At 49.9% G+C, this 17,421-nt stretch overlaps 4 protein-coding genes across 4 annotated transcripts; 3 read left to right on the top strand and 1 right to left on the bottom strand.

The window, feature by feature from the left end:
• Positions 1-1,302: 1,302 nt before the first annotated feature.
• Positions 1,303-3,152, bottom strand: An02g08500 (hypothetical protein; the record flags this gene model as incomplete). The annotated part of the gene is made up of 5 exons (XM_059746452.1): positions 1,303-1,837; positions 2,044-2,139; positions 2,384-2,558; positions 2,670-2,713; positions 3,076-3,152. The coding sequence occupies 5 exons, from the start codon at positions 3,150-3,152 to the stop codon at positions 1,303-1,305; spliced, it is 927 nt and encodes a 308-aa protein (XP_059600047.1).
• A 1,155-nt stretch (positions 3,153-4,307) lies between these two features.
• On the top strand, positions 4,308-10,145 carry An02g08490 (uncharacterized protein; the record flags this gene model as incomplete). Its single annotated transcript, XM_001399945.3, has 3 exons — positions 4,308-9,623; positions 9,688-9,801; positions 9,858-10,145. The coding sequence occupies 3 exons, from the start codon at positions 4,308-4,310 to the stop codon at positions 10,143-10,145; spliced, it is 5,718 nt and encodes a 1,905-aa protein (XP_001399982.3).
• A 1,283-nt stretch (positions 10,146-11,428) lies between these two features.
• Positions 11,429-11,988, top strand: An02g08480 (hypothetical protein; the record flags this gene model as incomplete). Its single annotated transcript, XM_059746451.1, has 3 exons — positions 11,429-11,480; positions 11,533-11,576; positions 11,641-11,988. The coding sequence occupies 3 exons, from the start codon at positions 11,429-11,431 to the stop codon at positions 11,986-11,988; spliced, it is 444 nt and encodes a 147-aa protein (XP_059600046.1).
• A 3,799-nt stretch (positions 11,989-15,787) lies between these two features.
• Positions 15,788-16,654, top strand: An02g08470 (uncharacterized protein; the record flags this gene model as incomplete). The annotated part of the gene is made up of 3 exons (XM_001399943.1): positions 15,788-16,095; positions 16,214-16,366; positions 16,573-16,654. 3 exons carry the CDS (start codon positions 15,788-15,790, stop codon positions 16,652-16,654), a joined length of 543 nt encoding a protein of 180 aa, XP_001399980.1.
• Between the last annotated feature and the right edge of the window lie 767 nt (positions 16,655-17,421).

Genomic DNA, 17,421 nt, shown 5'->3' with positions numbered 1-17,421 from the left:
GCGTCTACGGAAGACACGTCGGTCAGATGGAAAAATCTGCATGCCTGATCATCGGATCCTTTGATAACTGGCCCAATTAGAACAGTCAATGGGTAAGACATACGCTGCTTAATATGGATGTGAGTACGTACACAGTAGCTCTATTTTCAGGTCACAATATAATTGAACCTAAAGCAAGATTCGAGTTGAGATTACACGGTCAGGCCAGTCCAGTCAAGGTCGGTCTATCAATGAGTTTATAAACGGCTAATAGAATGATCAAGCAGTATCAAAGTATTTGGTTGGGTTTTTAGGACAGTTGTAGTGGGCATGGTTATTTCAAAATGCGATAGACACCGATGTCTGCTTGCCCCTGTAGTAGTGATCATGAATTTTCTGCAAACCTGAAATGTCATATTATAGTCGACTTCGCTGATCTAGCAACACCTGCGTACCATCATGATACTATCAATAATGATAAATTGGCACTATTCATCTGTATATACTGATTCAGTAGACTTTAGTGGATATCCTAGCCTATGATATGGATCGACCTCCTATTAATCATCTGTTGGTCGCTCTCCACTAGCTAACGGGGATGGTGCTTGGCGGTGACAGATTACCTTGATATTTCTCATTCATAGGCGCTATGGTTCCCTTCCACTGTGACTTCTCTCATCTAATGAACTGGGCGTAGCGCATAACTCAACGAATCATATGAGGCGACTCCTAACTTAGCTCATCCGGTCATGTGTGACGTATTCGTAAACCATTCATAGACCATAGAAGTGCAAGGAAACAGACCGATGGACAATTTATAATGTGAGTGGACAGACTAGATAGAGTTCAGTAAGAATGCTCATATTGTACAAGGTTTGCAGGTAGCGTGGCTCTTAATCACTTTCCAGAATAAAAGCCAGGAGACGTGACACAAGTACGTAGCACCTAAGCCGGCTAAAAAGGGTAGGTGACGAGTTTGCAAACCTTAAAAGCTGTCCTCATATATGGAGTATTTCAATTAGAAAGATTGAATCGCCTGACTCCTGTACGAAATCCGTTAGGAGAGAAATGGTTCCGGGATGGCATCGTCAGGCATGCGGCATATCTGACCACACTACCGATAACCGAATTAACTATTTTTATTAGTTAGGGGGATTAGTGGTGGTTGAAGTGGTGACATGGATGGGTATCCGAGAAGAGAACCAGCCTCTCCCGATTCGAATATCCATGGATGGACAAGGATGATGTTGCTCCAATCACAGCTGGCTACCCACCCGGAATATGTATGGGGTACAGGATTGCAGAGCTAATGTAAAATAGTACCTAGTCAGGCTCCGTACCCATGGTCCTACCCGTAGACAGAACGCCCGATGTCGTCATCTGATGCGAGCCGGAGCGCCTATCATCACCATGATCGTAAGGGGTGTCCATAAATAGGTCCCTAACGGCGAACATTCCCATGCTTCGACACCATTCATAGTCTCTCGGCTCCCCGACCGTGCCATCGAACACACTCCCCCTAGCGAGGCTGGCTGTTTTGTCAGTTTGGGGTTCTGTCGTCCACAAGGGTGTTGACTTTTGGAGCTTTCTATTTTTGAATTTTCTGCTTTCACCCTTGAGCCACTGATGATGATGTATGTGGCCACCTTTTTCTCCGCTGCCCCTGGGTGCTCCCCAATTACGGAGTAACTCTGGATGGTGACGGAGAAAAGAACATCTGTGCGTGGTGTTTATTGAGAACCCGTGGTTTTTCCGCCTTGTGGTGCAGCCTTCCCCGCTATACTGTGTTTGGACTAGCATAGCAATAAGGCGACGAATCTCTCGGCTAGAGTGTTGTTCAAACAGTCTGTACCTTTTGCTAGACCATTATCGATAGCAGTAATATTGACATTACGCATTGGCATATGAAGGAATTTTAATAGAGCGGCTATGAAGGCCAACAGCTAGACACAACCATCGTTTATATTACTAGCTTGAAAAAGGCAAAATCGATTTGTTTCTACGGGTCACTGCTACTGGGGCAGACAATTCAACGAGGTCGAGGAACATGCTGGTTCTACTTACTAGGCATCCTGCATGAACAAGTGACAATTGTTTAGCGTCTGCCAGTTACTTGGCACTTTCGGTTGTATATTCTCAATTCTCATCATACTCACAGACCTAGTGCCTTCGGTGGTAAGTGTACACTCCAGTCACGAGTGCTTCACCCCTTGGACACCGGACACGCAGGATATCGGCTATGCAAGTCGATATCCATACACTGTGATTTCTGCGGATACACCTTCTAGTTCACAAGGCGAACAGCATGCTGTTGGTCTTAGACACAGCATCAGAACTTGAAATTCGGACGAGGTTCCCCCAAGGCTGCGCTACGTCATCTGAGAAGGCGGTAACACATCCTTACATATGCGGATGAGGCGACACTCCCCTAGGAGGCGGATATGAGGCTGAAAGTTGATTGAAAGGTTGGGACAATTCTAATGGCTGGCTAAATGTTCCCATAGTGTCTTTGACAGCCCTGTGGGTAAATCCATCGCAGTGATCTGGTGGTGGTGGCACGCAATGAGGTCGAAAATGCCCTGGCACTAGTCTATATCCAGGATATCATGTGATATAGGGTGGCCCATTTCGGCAACCCCAGAATTGTGCCGGCAATAATCAGCAGGGATGTGGCGGTATCGCAAACTCACGCATCAGGATGCTGAGTGGTGGTTGTATTGAAGTATTGTCTTTCCTTTTTTTTTTTTTTTTTTTTTTTTTTTATTTTTCTTTCTTACCCCCTTAGGTTACCAGACTAATTAACGGTTAGTGCCGGTAGGTGTCAATACTTGGGTTTAGTAGGATTGATTTTGGTAGTTAGTTTCGTTAGTAAGTAGTGTACTTTGGGGGAAGGCCGTTTGGTAGGCTCTCATCCCCTCTCGAGGAAATCGCTCTGATGAAATTCGGGTGACTGTGACTTGGGAATCCGCCAGCCAGCCAGCCAGTCAGTAGTCAGTCAGCCAGTAATCCGCCAGTCGTTTCCTTTCCCAGGCTTTCCCCCATCCCTCCATCCTTTCCATCGAATCGAACCCATCCATCCACCTACCTCCCTCTTACACTCTTGTCTTTCTCGCTCTCTTCTCCATCCTCTCCCTCTCCATCGGAGTGACCATAATAATATCGCCCTCCTCCATAGCGGACTATTCTACTTCCCTTCCGGCCTTTCCAATTTTGCTCATCCTTTCCCTCCCAACTCCCTCGCGCACACTCTCATTTATTGCCTGACGATTTCTCTTGTCCGGCAGAACAGCCAGACACAGTCCCTCTCTTTCTTCTCACCCATCTTCGTTCCCTCCATCCACCCTTTTTCGTCCTCCCCTCTACCCCTCTTTTCCAACTTGAATCCCCAGGCCGGGCGACATCTTCGCTAAGTAGTAGGTTACCGCGGGTTTGAGCAAACCGACACCCCCCCAGGGCTTGCCTACGTCATAGGCTGAACACCCCCGGAGACGGACCATTTCCACCCTTCAGCACACATCGTCGATCTGCTGGGTCAATAGCAAAACCTGCTCCAGTGCTTCTAGGAAAAAGGTCAGATCAGTCGAACCTTCCTCGCAATCCCGTTCCTCACAAACCAACTTACCCTTCTCTCCTCTTGACCTCTTCCTCCTGCTCCTCCTGGTTCTTTTCCCTGCACTCCCGCTATACACCGCTTTAGTCACCACCCTGTCCTCCAAACAACCCTTTTCCTACCTAAATCCTTTTTCCCTTTTACACATTTCTTTCCCTCCCTCTTCTCGTGCCTTTCCCTTTTTATATTCCCCTCTCCACAAAGTAGTTCCATCTCTCAAGGCCGTTTAATATCACCTGGTCTTTTATTTCTGCCTCCCTCCGCTCTTCGGGTCTTAATTTTCTTTTTCATTTCTTTTTTTTTTTCCGTGTTCGAAAATACAGCCCCCCTTTGGCCATTCTTTGATTTTTTATTTTTATTTTTTTATTTTTCGTTACACCCCAGCCAAACTACCCCCCCTTTTTTGTTACTTTCTTTTCAACTGTATTTTTTCGTTACCCATTTTTCCTTTTTTCCCCTTCTGCCTTCTTATCATACTTGCACACTTACATTCCAACAATCACTTCTCTTCTCTCACCTTTTTCCCCCTCCCTCCCCTTTTCTACGCTCGTGTGTCGTCTCCCCCTGCTCTCTTCGATTACGAATATTTACCCTGATCGCGGACCAGTTTGTCCGAGAGATGAGTGCTCCGGTTGGCTCCTGCGGAGTTGGATTCACCCAGGAGAATTGATTGTCTGACCGGCGGTGGAGGGAGTATAGGATGGGGGAAGTTCGCAGCATGAGGACACCTCCGCTTCCATCGCCGGCCGAGGCCCCTTCGCCTGTCGCCGCATCCCATCCCCTCCGTCGAACCTCCTCCCAATCAACTGGCTTTCTTCCTGTTCACAGCACTGGATTTGCAATCGATGGAGACGCGATCACGGAGAATAACACGTGGAATGCTAACGCTTATTCTTCTATTCCGATTGAGCAGACTACGGACGCATGTCATACCTCAACGCCTGCGAAGAAAGACAGTTCCGAAGCGGGGAAGTACCCAGAGGACCAGGGACGAAGCCTGCAAACCCTTAAAGAGCTCCGGAGGCAGATGGAAGAGTTGCTCGTCTATCAACAGATGCAACAATCACAGAACCAGACTTCTTCGGCTAATCGCGAAGCCCCTCCATCGCAACCCGATCCTGTCACCTCAAATTCCCCTGGGTCGACAAGGAAAAGACCCCTCAATGTATCCTTCCCCAAAGTCGCCTCGTCCACAGGAGCGATGCCCTCAGCTTCCTTCTCCGATTCTACCGGGTCTGGTGGGACCATCCGGGCTATGGATTCTACCCCCGACAACCTCACCGGCCAAACCCCGTCCTATCCGTTCCCGAGAATGCAGACGCAACCTTTGACGCGGCCGACACAGAGCTCCACACTCAACCATAGCCCTTTCAAGTTGACACTGCCGGCTGAGAAACTGAAGACGCACATGGTGCCATCGCAACTTTCGGAGGAGCAGCAGCTGACAGGGGCAGATACACCGCACTTGCAGAGCTTTTTCCTACCAGCGGTACACAAGAACGTGATCGAGGATCCGAACTATCCCAGTCCAAATTTGTATGATCTTACGTTGCAACTGAACGCAGATCCGGGTTTAGACGCATGGTGGGCGAATGTGGTTCATATTCTGCAAGCCCATTATGGTGCTGAGAGAGTGTCGCTTGCCGTACCTGGCGATGCGACTGACCTAGAAAATGTCCCATGGGGCCAGAAAGCGGTTTTTGATCAGAACATCGAGACGGAGTCGCAGGTACGGCATCTGCACGATGAGACGAGCACACCCCGCGATAATATCCCGAAAGAGAATGAAGACCCGGAGCGAAAGAAGGAACTGTTTCTTAGGGAAGCGCTTGCCAACGGAACAAGCGCTTCGAAATCTCCAAAGCGACCCTCGCTTCTATCGCGACACTCCTTCGCCGGGTTTGGCAAGGAAAGGAAGATCTCCACTGTTCAGGACTCGGAAATTCCGCGCCTACAACCAAAGTCTTCGCTCAGACCAGAGCTAAAACGCACATCTACCCTCGCCGAGAACCCCGCCGCTCCAGAAACCGAGCCGTCATCCGGGCCACCTCATTATACACAGGACAACCCTCGACAAGCTGTCTTCCCGATACCTAGGCCGTTGGAAGTAGAAGCAGACCCGCTTATCAAGCGGACAGGAGTTGTTAAGCTTTTTGGCCGCACCGACCCCGTTGTTCTGACCCGTGAATACTCCCAGGGCTTGACACATGATCAGACGCCCTGTGAGACCCCCGAGGACAAAATTCAAGTCACGCCGACCGCCGAGCCCTCCAATAATCAGGCACCATACGCAGCCCGCGCTAGATCGACTTCTAATCCCGCTGCGTCAGGCTTGCAAGCACATCGTACGTCGTCTATGGAATTCTTCGACGAGTACGAGCAAATACCTCCTTCGCCGTGGTCGCAGTCGCCAGCTCCTTCGCCTGCGCCCCGTGCTCATGCGGAGCAAAATCCTTTTTTCGTCAGTCACGCTGTCGACGAGGAGGCATTTGCGAAGCATCCCCCGCCTCATGATTATTCCAACCTCAAGCCCTTGGAAGCCATAGGTGTCGACTTGGCCAAGTCAGTGGTCCATATTCCACTTTTGCACGCCGGCCGCTCTAAACAAACATCACCGTCTACGTTACGATTTCCCGTTGCAGTGATTTCCATTCTCTCCTCAATAATGCCTTATCCCTCCAACCTGAGGAAGTCTTTGGCCTACCTCATGCCCCATCTAACCACTTCCTTTTGCTTGGCTCAACAATACAGTCAGCTTGAGCGCCAAGTCACTTCCCGACTCGAGGTTCCGCGCTACGGACATCTTCTTGGCCTTGGTGGAACATTCTCCGATGAAAGTAGCGAGTTGGAGCTCGTCGCTGGACTCAGCGGCCATGTAAACTACACGATAGCGGATGATGGATCGCTTTCAGCCCGCGCCAGTCTTTCTAGTCCCGAAGAAAGATCAAATTCGGCCAAATTTAGCCCTGCAGTATCTGGACTTGGTACGCCTGGATTCGAATTGAGCAATATTGGGGCAGGGACAACTGTGAGTCTCTCCGAATCACCCGGTGTGGCCGCACGGCTCAGCAATGATGGCGTGGACAGCTATTTCAACGTTCAGCAGTCGAAGCAATTCCAGCAGCGCATTAGGCTGGCGAAGGTCAAACAAAACGTTGCAGCCTCAACTCCTACATCCCCCGGCAAGTTCCTTGGGAAGCCCTCGGAGGAGGAGGTTGCCTCGCAGGACCAAAGCCCGGCAATAATATCACCGCCACAAGAAATTAAGGCGCCTCCAGTTATATCACCGACGCAAACTTCCCGGCACCCATCAACAAATTCATTCTACGCTCAATTACAACGCGAACTACCGCGTCCGTTCACCGACACTGTGGCTCAGCTCATGTTGAACTCAGTTCCCCTGCATCTATTCCTTGCAAAGCCTCAAAGTGGCGAGGTTATCTGGACTAATTCGAAATTCGATGCTTACAGGCGGAGTCAACCCCAGGAACAGAAGCTAAGGGATCCCTGGCAGAACATCCACAGTAGCGAGCGCGACCACGTATCTCAGGAATGGGCAAATGCTTTGCGTACGGGGTCTCAAATCACCGAACGTGTACGCGTAAAGCGTTTCAACGATGAGTCGGCTTATCGTTGGTTCATCTTCCGGGCAAATCCGCTACTGTCTTCCACAGGAGAGGTGCTATATTGGATCGGGTCATTCCTTGATATCCATGAACAGCATATTGCGGAGCTGAAAGCAGCACAGGAAAGAGAGAAATTTGCCACTGATGCCAAGTATCGAGCATTCTCCAATTCTATTCCGCAGATCGTCTTCGAAGCGACAGAATACCGGGGCCTTATATTCGTGAATGAGCAATGGCATCTGTACACTGGACAGAAGCTTGAAGATGCGCTTAACTTTGGCTTTGCAAAGCATGTTCATCATGATGATCTAGAGAAGTGTGGCTTACTTTCCCTTTACCTCCATGAATCACAGAAAACTGGGGGCGCCATTGACGCAGGTGAAGCGCCTGCGGAGACGACGGCCGCCAAGAATTCTCAGGAGAAGCATCTGGGTCAGGGCGTCACACCCGCACTGGAAGAGCTTGTCAAACGTGGAGTTGCGTCTGTGCAGAGAGATGAGAATGGTCGCGTCTTCTACTCGACAGAACTACGACTGCGTTCGAAAGGGGGTGATTTCCGATGGCACCTTGTTCGTCTGGTCTGTGTCGAGACAAGTAGTTTTGGCAGTGGCGAAGCGTCCTGGTACGGAACGTGCACGGATATCAACGACCGCAAGAATTTAGAGCGGGAACTGAACAAAGCCATGCAACAACTTAACAACCAGATGGAGTCCAAGACGAAGTTCTTTAGCAATATGTCGCATGAAATCCGGACTCCACTAAACGGCATCCTTGGCACCATTCCTTTCATTCTTGATACCCAGTTGGACACTGATCAGAGGAGAATGCTTGATACCATCCAGAATAGCTCGACCAACCTACGTGAGCTAGTCGACAATATTCTGGATGTTTCGAGAGTGGAAGCTGGTAAAATGTCGCTAGTCAACTCGTGGTTCCATGTACGATCTGTGATTGAAGATGTGATCGACACTGTTTCGTCTAGGGCCATCGACAAGGGCCTCGAGATCAACTACTTGATGGATGTGGATGTCCCGCCGATGGTCATAGGAGACAGATTCCGAATCCGACAGGTGCTCATCAACCTTGTCGGTAATGCAGTCAAGTTCACTGCGCAGGGGGAGATTCACATCTGCTGCTCCATTTACCACGATGCCTCAGCACAAATCAAGAAGACTGAACTCTTATTGAACTTCGATGTCGTGGATACGGGCAAAGGCTTCAGCGCGAGGGATGCGGAACGGTTGATGCAACGATTCAGTCAGCTTGGGCAGAATGGATCGCAGCAACATGCGGGTAGTGGGTTGGGACTGTTTTTATCCAAGCAGCTTGTTGAGATGCATGGCGGAAAATTGACTCCAAGCAGCAAGGAAGGCCAAGGCGCAAAGTTCTCCTTCCATGTCAAAGTCGATGCCCCCCCACCACCGACGCCCGAAGAATCCCGGACCCTTCGACAAGCACAGGGTGCCTCTGAAATGCTCGGAGCGCAGCCCAAGCTTAACCCCTTGCACAAACTACTTTTCACGAAAGATACGCTCAATAATAAGACGCCAGATCAAGCCGAACTGTCTTCTGCCCTCGAGTCATCCCTCTCGAAAACACAAGCCAACCCAGAAACCCCCCTCCGTTTGACAACAACCAGTTTCTCCGAGCGGTCGTCACTTTCCTCTGCCCTTCCAACGCCTGATCTTAGCACGGTAGACCCTCTAACTAAGATCGATGCCTCCGCTGCGGCCGGAACGGAACCCGTGACTCCAAGTGGTGACAGCTCACGTCCAGCGACCGAGCCAGTATCCCAAGAGCAGGAATCCCCCTCTTCGACTCAGCCACCGTCGTCGGGTGTTGCAAATGACGCGAAACAATTACCAAGCGCATTCTCCATTCTTATCCTGTGCCCCTTGGACAACACTCGCAAAGCCATCAAGCAACACATCGAGCAGGTGGTCCCTCTTGAGGTCCCATTCTCTATTACCTCAACTCCAGATATCGAAGACTGGCGGGACCACGTGAGTGATGAAACTGGCTCGAAGCTCACTCACTTGGTTCTCAACCTGCCCAGTGTGGACGACGTTTCGGACGTGATTCAATATGTCTCAGAGTGTGATCCCGCGACCGCTCCAACCCTTGTCATCATTTCCGACCTTTACCAGAAACGACAAGTCAACACCCGGATCAAAGAGCTGGCTGCCACCGGAAGGCGTGTCTACACAGTACCAAAACCAGTCAAGCCCTCTGCCTTCTCTGCCATCTTCGATCCTGACAACCGACGCGATCTGAGCAAGGATAGAAACCAAGATATGGCTAGGGAGATCAACAACAACTTCAAGACTATGTCTAAGATGGTTAAGGAGGTTATCGGCAACAAAGGCTACAGGATATTATTAGTAGAGGACGACGAGACGAATCGCATGGTACGTCCTTGCCCATTACTACTCACCCCATTGCACCTCTCTTTCTGATTTTAACCCATCTTAGGTGATGTTGAAATACCTCGATAAGATCAAAGTTATGGCGGAGACAGCTACAAATGGCCAAGAGTGTACAGAAATGGTCTTTTCGAAGGAACCGGGATACTACTCGCTCATCATTGTAAGTGCAGGATTTCCCGCTTCGCGCAGTTGAATTTCTCGCTCACCCTTGTGCAGTGTGATATCCAGATGCCTGTTAAGAATGGGTATGATACGTGTCGTGATATCCGCGGTTGGGAGTTGAAGAATCATTATCCTCAAATCCCGATCATGGCGCTCTCAGCAAACGCAATGACCGATCAAATTGAGGATGCTGCACGAGCTGGCTTCAACGACTATGTCACCAAGCCTATCAAGCACAATGAGTTGGGCAAGATGATGATGGGTCTGCTCGATCCTAATCGGCCTTTGCTTCTCCTTCGCGACCGCCTCAGGGCCGATAGTGAGGACCACCACCGCGATTAATAATAATGTAGTCCGCCTGCATTTTTGTGGATACTCTCAACAGCCAACAGGGCGTTCTTCGGCTTCTTTCATGTGATAACCACAACTCCGCGATCATTGCAGGGGTAGCACGTCTTTGCGGCCCTCCAGTGTCATGATGTACCTTTTACACAGTCTTGCTTTTCTCGATCTTGGGGTGGGGTCTTTCTACTATATCTTTTCTATTTTCATTTTCTTCTCTTGGATTGGCTAGAGCCATCGGATGGAAAGGCGCCTCTGGATGATTTTTTTCATTTTCTGTTTTCGCTTGCAGAGTCTCCCTCTTTCTCGGTTGTGGAACTCCTATGCATCTGCATTCGGCATTCAAAGTTTGATTGATTGATACCTTTCAGCATTACGGGGCCGGGATCTCAGGGTTCTTGTTGTTCTTGTGGACTCTTCGACCTCGTTTTATATGGCGTCAGTTCTCGGATTTGTTCAGCAGTTCTCAGTCGTCTTTCTCCCTGTGAAGCCATGCCTCCCTCACGCGGCTTTCCCCGATACCAGCTTTATGAGCACGACATTTAACTTTCTGGAATTGTATTTGCAGATAACAGAGCGTTGTTCTCTTTTCTTATATATCAATTTCTCTTCTCCCTTCTTTTGCCAATGGCCCCGTCCGTGCTTTTGTCCTCGGGGTATCCTCTATCCTCACACCCCCCTCCCTCTCTTCCAACCACCTTATCCACCTACCCTATCGTTCCCGAGTAGATTATATCCATCATCATTATTATTTATCAATTATATCCATACTAGTGACTGAGTGACCTACTCTAGCCGGGCTAGTTCATAATATCTGTGTTTTTGTTGCTTCTTTTTTATCCTCAATATTAATGCATTCCGGGAATGATCTGGCCCTGGGGTCAATAAGTTACTACGGTGGGCTTGCATACTATTCTTTTCGCTTCTCTCTTCGATTGTTTCAGTTGTTACTTATCACTTTACCTACCACCCCTGGGACGGAGTATGATTTGGGGTAACTGCTGCATAAGTATTTGGATGATAGTGATGATATTTACTTTCAATATTTGTATTACTATCAATATTATATTTATATTTTTGATTTCATATTCATCTATACTTTCATACTTTTTGAGATGGAGTCGGAAGTGAGTAGGTAAATACTTAGTAGGAGAACCTATAAACTAGGGAAGTAAATGAGCTGGCTGGATAATATCTAGTAGTGGTGGTGCTGCCGCCGACCGGAGAAGATGTTCCGCATGCTGGGTTGGGTAACCACTAAGTGAAGAAGTACCGAATGGATAATGTCCACTGGTTCGGTCCGCAGAGGAGGACGGACTAGGAAGAATATAGTAGGTAGGTAGCTTGGATTTGGGAGAACAGTTCCGTAAGATACTGTAGACTATAGAACGTGGTGAGTTACGCTTGCTTATTACGGTTATCATGTGCTATGTATGGACTGCATCTTGCTTTATCTGTCTGTTCTGATCTGAAGCTATTATGATATCGCGCTTAGTGTCTACTACCTACCTACCTACCTACCTACCATTCTACTTGTCGGGAGAAATCTGAACATCTCTTCCTACCTGTTTGGAGTCATGCGCTCGCTCCATACTCCATACGGCTTGTTAATGGCGCCCTTTCACTTCCTTGCCTCCCTTGTGTAACCTTCGTTGAGACTTCAGATGACGGACGATGGCTGATTGCTCGCCTTGAAGGTAGCAATAGTAATGAAGGTCACAGACAGAATGCTCGTTTGGTCTTCAGATGTCTCGGATACGTGCCGAATAGAGACTCGGAACTATCTGTGAATGGCATTTCCTTGCTTGATCTGAAGGCGTGGTGCTGGTATACTAGAGCCTAAATGGTCGTCATAACCTGTAATTGTCGTTCTTTTTTTTCTTTTTCAGGTCTGTCTTATGATCCGACGACCATTCACATCGAGACTGGAACACTTGCGTTGGGCGGAAACCATCCGTTTAGCAACCTTACTGGCCACCTGCGGCGGATACGCGTCCTGTGAGTCAGTCATCTAGACGGGCATATGCAGAAGACACAGGGGAAGAAAGTGGGAGTCGCAGGGAAGAACAGGAGTGTGAAAGGCAGAACATGATACAGAAAAGATGCTGAGGATGCAGAGGCATCAGAGGTTGCACAGCGGTATACCGAAGGAGAAAACCAGCCCGCCACAAGAGGTTACGTTGCTCCAAAGAGCTTTGGCATGGTGAGAGCTGGCTGGGATTTCTGTATATGAATCTCACCTAGGTTGCCGTCGTGGCTGGGATCTGGCGACTAAGGGATCGGGCGTTCCAATAAAGTCAGGAATGAGCCGCGATGATCGCAAGATCGATTAGTTGCGTAGACTGGACATAGCAATCGCGGGTCCCCAGACTTGAAGAAATAGTGCATGCATGTCGTTGGCTGGAATCGGACAACCAATTTAGTAGCACCCCGCTCGCGATGTTCTGGAAAAGCCAAACAGAGGATAAGAGAAGGCCCAATGACTGGCGGGCTCGGAGGAACTTCTACTCCAGACGTAGGGAGCAGTCAGCGTCATGATGGCCGAATGGAAGAAAAAGGAACCAACTGAAGGGGAGCACTGATGTGGCGGTGAGGGACGATGCGAGCAAACGGACGATAGGCGAATGAAGGCCCTCACAACCCCACAGCCGCTGCATTCCTTTCATTTCCCCCCATCCGCAATGCACCCGCCGTCGTTGGGTCGATGTCAACGGAGGGTCTTGATACCCTCCACTCCCGGAGACATTCTTTCGTTCCTCAGAGGCCTAACACGGACCTCATCTGCATCGGTTGTTGGGCGCTGTGGGCGCTGCGGGGACAGTCGTCTCACGATCCAAGCGGGCCATGACCCGGTCTGCATCCAAGACATCCTAGTCTTTAACCCAATAAAGCCTATGCAGCGAAGAGAAATGTCGAGCAGCCGGTTGCATAAGCTCAGGGTGCCAGGTCGAACGGTGTAGGTTGATTCGAGCCGGTAATCGCATGGTGTGAAAAGCGCCTTATCAGTCATCCTCAAGTAGCTCGTTCTCAGCGGAAGAGTATCAGAAGCCGAAAACGAAAAATGAGTTGCGGCACATTCAGACCAGGAAACCTGGGGATTGAAAGCTTGTGTGAGAGAGTCCGCTCGCGCGTTGGGCCTCTGTGTTACCCGTTAATCCGGTCGGGCTGATGGCCAAGTGTAAAAGGCCTTCCCCATAGAGTGTAATCGACTCGCGGATCTCCTGGATTTGGTTGTGCTTAGGCATTCTTGGGTAGTTTGGGAGAAAAGGCAGACGGCACAGTCAATATTGTAAGGCGACAACCTCCAGATGGCGTGAGGCAGCAAAGGTAGTAGAGCAATGATGGTGCCCACATGGGACGATCGAGGAATCGACTCTCACTGGATGTGACGGCCTGTCAGCGGATGTCACCGTGAACTCGGCGTAGATCCTGAGTGGTGTTTTCTCGATGAAGTCAGCAACCCAGCCAGACATGGAAATGGATTGATTGTATGCATCCCGTCAACCTGTCAGCGTAGGAATTTTGTCCCGTATTGACGGTATTCCATTTTCAATTTGGCGCCCTTCTCGCGGCCTCGACTTGACATTCCCTGTACCTTGCCCTTATAGTCAGCTTTGGGATCGGGCTCCAAGGCCATGACTGTTCTTACACGTAATAGCCTGTGTAATTTTCTCATGGGGGTAAGCCAACATCGTTAAGGGTTCTGGGAAGAAAGGATCAAGATCGCAATGAACTCTCTGTTCCCTGCAATCCGGTCGAGGTGCTATTGTCCAGATCCACTCGGCCCCATTTGCCGTCGAAGTGCCCACGTAGGCGGCGTTTAGAGCGCTTGTCCCGTTGAGGCCCCAGGTGTGTAATCTCGTTCATTGACTGAAGATATTTCTATGATTGAAGAAACATCACACACAGCCGCTGATAAGCGAAAGGGGGAAGCACTCGCAGGTACCGGAATCTTGGATGGCCTTGCGTTCTTTCGCACGTCATCAAATTGGCACCAGGAAAGAACCTTGTCGGTTACACGGTTTTCCCTCCATTTCAGGGGTGTATTTCTGCCCTGCCGTGCCACTTGAGAGGTTCTAGGTTGCTGAGCCGAGATAGCTAGCATGCGGCAAGGCCACCTTCGGTTCTTTGCGCACCTTCTGGCCCTCTTTTCGTCCGTTTCTTTTTCCTTTATTATTTTTTTTTCCTGCGTTCCTTCGCCCCCTCTCAATTTGATTCCGGCATATGCAGAGGTGTCCAACGCTAACCCTTGATCCTCAATCTTGCCCTTTCTTAAACATCGCAGATCCTGTGATTTTGTCAGCCTATATTTCTCATACATCGCGTGTTGAAGTACCCTTGCATGCAATTTTCTGCTTTGCAAATCCCGTCACCAATTTCTCACAACAGGAAACAGAATACTAACCTAACCGAAGAGGTTTACTTGCAAGCGCTTCCAGCCCGCTGATTCTCACCTCCATCGAAATGAGTCGCATTTGATTGCAGAGGGTAATTTCGGAAACCAACGCCAAAACTGCGAATTCACTTGATTTAGACCAAACAGCGGTGGGATAGCTGATGAGAGACAGCGATTGGTCGTCTCATGATTCGGCAATCCTGTAGTCACGCAACTCTTATCGCCGTTGGTCGTTCTGCTGAATGACCCTTCTATCACAGGCTGCAGCACACAAGCTTTCCCAGCCACCCAGCCTCCTGATATTGATGCACATGGGTGGCCACGGGGTTCGGAGGGTGGAGGAAAGAGCAAAATGGTAGAGCGATGGAAGACTAGGCAACAAAAGCCTCTCACAAGCGCTGAATGCTGGAAGAGAGTGTAAGAGAGTCGTAAGAGAGTGATAGTTCGACAGAAGCTCCCAATATATAGAGAATGTTCGTAACTCCGCACGTCCGCTGGAGAGCAGAATCGGAAGCACTTGAGCTGGCGTCTCGCCATCACAGCTCCCTTTTATATCTCCAGCGGCCCCATGGTCCATTGCAGCCCGAGGATGGGGAATCTGACCTGAGACAGACTGGATGCCCGACAAAAATCGCCACGGGAGCGCGGGTTGGGGTCTGAGTGGAGGAGGTATGGGACGGCCTGGACCAGGCTCCGGCCATTCATAGATCTCCCCTAAAATTTCGCTTTCCAAGCCAGAGCGGGGTCAATTCGGAGGAAGGAGCGAATTGGCGGCCAGAAAGTGAGGGACGGGCGGAATTGGGGGGTTGGGATTGGAGAGAAATGGAGGAATTGGGAACGTGAGTGTCAAAGGGGGGGGTGGGAAGGAAACCTCCGGGGATGGCCCAATGCCCAATGGATCAATCGCCCATCCCATCCCCCCTCTCAATTGAGGTCACTGTCCTCGTCATGGACTTTCCCGTCGGAGGGAAGACTCTCCGGTGAAGGCTATATAAACCCTCTTCTCATCCTTCGTCGTCCTCTTCCTCTTCCTCTTCCTCTTCCTTCTCTTCTACCTCATCAAGTGCGGTTGTCAATTTGACGTGCATTCAAATCATCGCGATCTTGCCCTCGTGTCTTCTCCTATACCTTCATCCTCTCGGATCTAGACCTCAGTTCTGCTTTGTGACTCAAGAGTCTTCATCTTATCGTCCTCCATTATCTTGGTCCTGACGCTGTTGTGAACCAAGCAACAAGACGAGTCATCATGGCGACCCATCACTACCAGTCTCCTTCTCTTCCCATCAATGTTCCCTCTAAAGCTCCTGCTCCTGCCAGCCTCTATCCTATCACCAGAGTCGCTGGGTCTCCTCCAGATATCTCCGACACCAGCACTACTGCAGGAAGCCGCACCTCTGCAGGTTTCAGCTACAGCTCTGGCAGCATTGGTGGCGATTATGAATCGAGCTCTGCCTCGTATTCTGGTGTGGATGTTGTCGACGTTCTCAACGACCGTATGCAGGACGTCTTCGACCCCACACCTTTGGACAGGGGATTGGCAGTACAGGCACAAACGTAAGCAATCCTATTTGTGATTCCAAGGGATTCCAGCTGCCTTTGGATTGGGCTTGATTTTCAGATTTTGCCATGCAACAGAAGCTAGAGGGAACCAAGCTGACAACGCATGAATCAGTTCCGGCCAACTGAATGCCAAACAGCGAGAGCTTTTGGAATTGCAAGCCCTGGCGCAACGTCGTCTAAAAGGAGTCCGGGCCACTTTCAACGACGGCATCAAAGTTGCTCGCGAGACCAAGCGTGACTTGGAATGGACCCAGAAGCGTGTGAAGTGAGTCCTAAAGTTTCCTCAAGAGCCCTCCTGTATCACATATACGACTGTGGATGGACTCCGCTCCGCCGGCGGGGAGCACAGGCGCCCGCTGCGCTCCGCTGTCAACATATTTCTTGGCAGCGCAGTTGCTGCAGCAGTTGCTGCATGACGCCCGAAGCCTCCAGAATCCAAATACTCTAAATACTAATAGATCACGTACATAGTGCTCTCAAGGCGAAGGCCGAGAATAACTTTCCCGATGAGTATAGACGGGCGACCAAGAAGTACACTCTTGACGACAACTGATCCCAAGATAAAGGCCCATATTGGCCCATTGGTCCGGTTTCACATCGGTCCAGATTTTCGGAGGCATACCTCTATTTGGCAACGACGATAATGGTTTTGTATAGGGTAAAATTGGTCTTCTGGGTTCGGATCCGGCGTGAGGTTTTGATAGGCGACTTGATCTTTTTGCGGTATCTCGCGACTGAAGGGATTTTGGGATGGTACATGTCTTTGCTTTTTCCTCGGGCGCCGTCTTCTTGGGTGAACGCGTCACTCTACCATAGTATGCTGAATCTGGCGGAATATAACTTTGGTATTCGGACACTGTTTCTTTGAAAACATCAAGAGTAGTAGTCGCGCTTGCGGTGGCGGGCGAGAGCATAGCCATAAGGTAACATACACGTGCCAGGAATGCGGCCCACCGTGCATCAGCCTAGAGCAGCCAGGTGAATAGGGAGTCACAATCAGACTTGTGACGAGCAGGGGCTGGGTCATGTGCCCACCCGAATCACATTAAATCACCCTTGAAGCGGGATGGGCTTGTGAGGGGAGTGTGGCACGGTCCTCTGAGGTATCCTGCAGTGCATTCCAAGGGATTCCCCCGGGTCTCACGAGCGATAATCTCTGCGATACATTCTATACCTCGTATACCTCTTGGAAGAACTGGGTCTGGGACAGCCAGATCTCGCAGTACGTACGCGTTGACTTGAGGGTGGGGGAACCTTTGTCGTCATTTCCGGTCGTCGACGTCCTCCGGTACCCCCACCTCGAATGAGCGGAACTGGAAC

Source organism: Aspergillus niger, assembly GCF_000002855.4.
Source record: "Aspergillus niger supercontig An02".
NCBI classification, from domain to species: Eukaryota; Fungi; Ascomycota; class Eurotiomycetes; order Eurotiales; family Aspergillaceae; genus Aspergillus; species Aspergillus niger.
The sequence above is the reverse complement of the archived record's forward strand: the minus strand, read 5'-3'. Positions and strand labels throughout refer to the sequence as shown.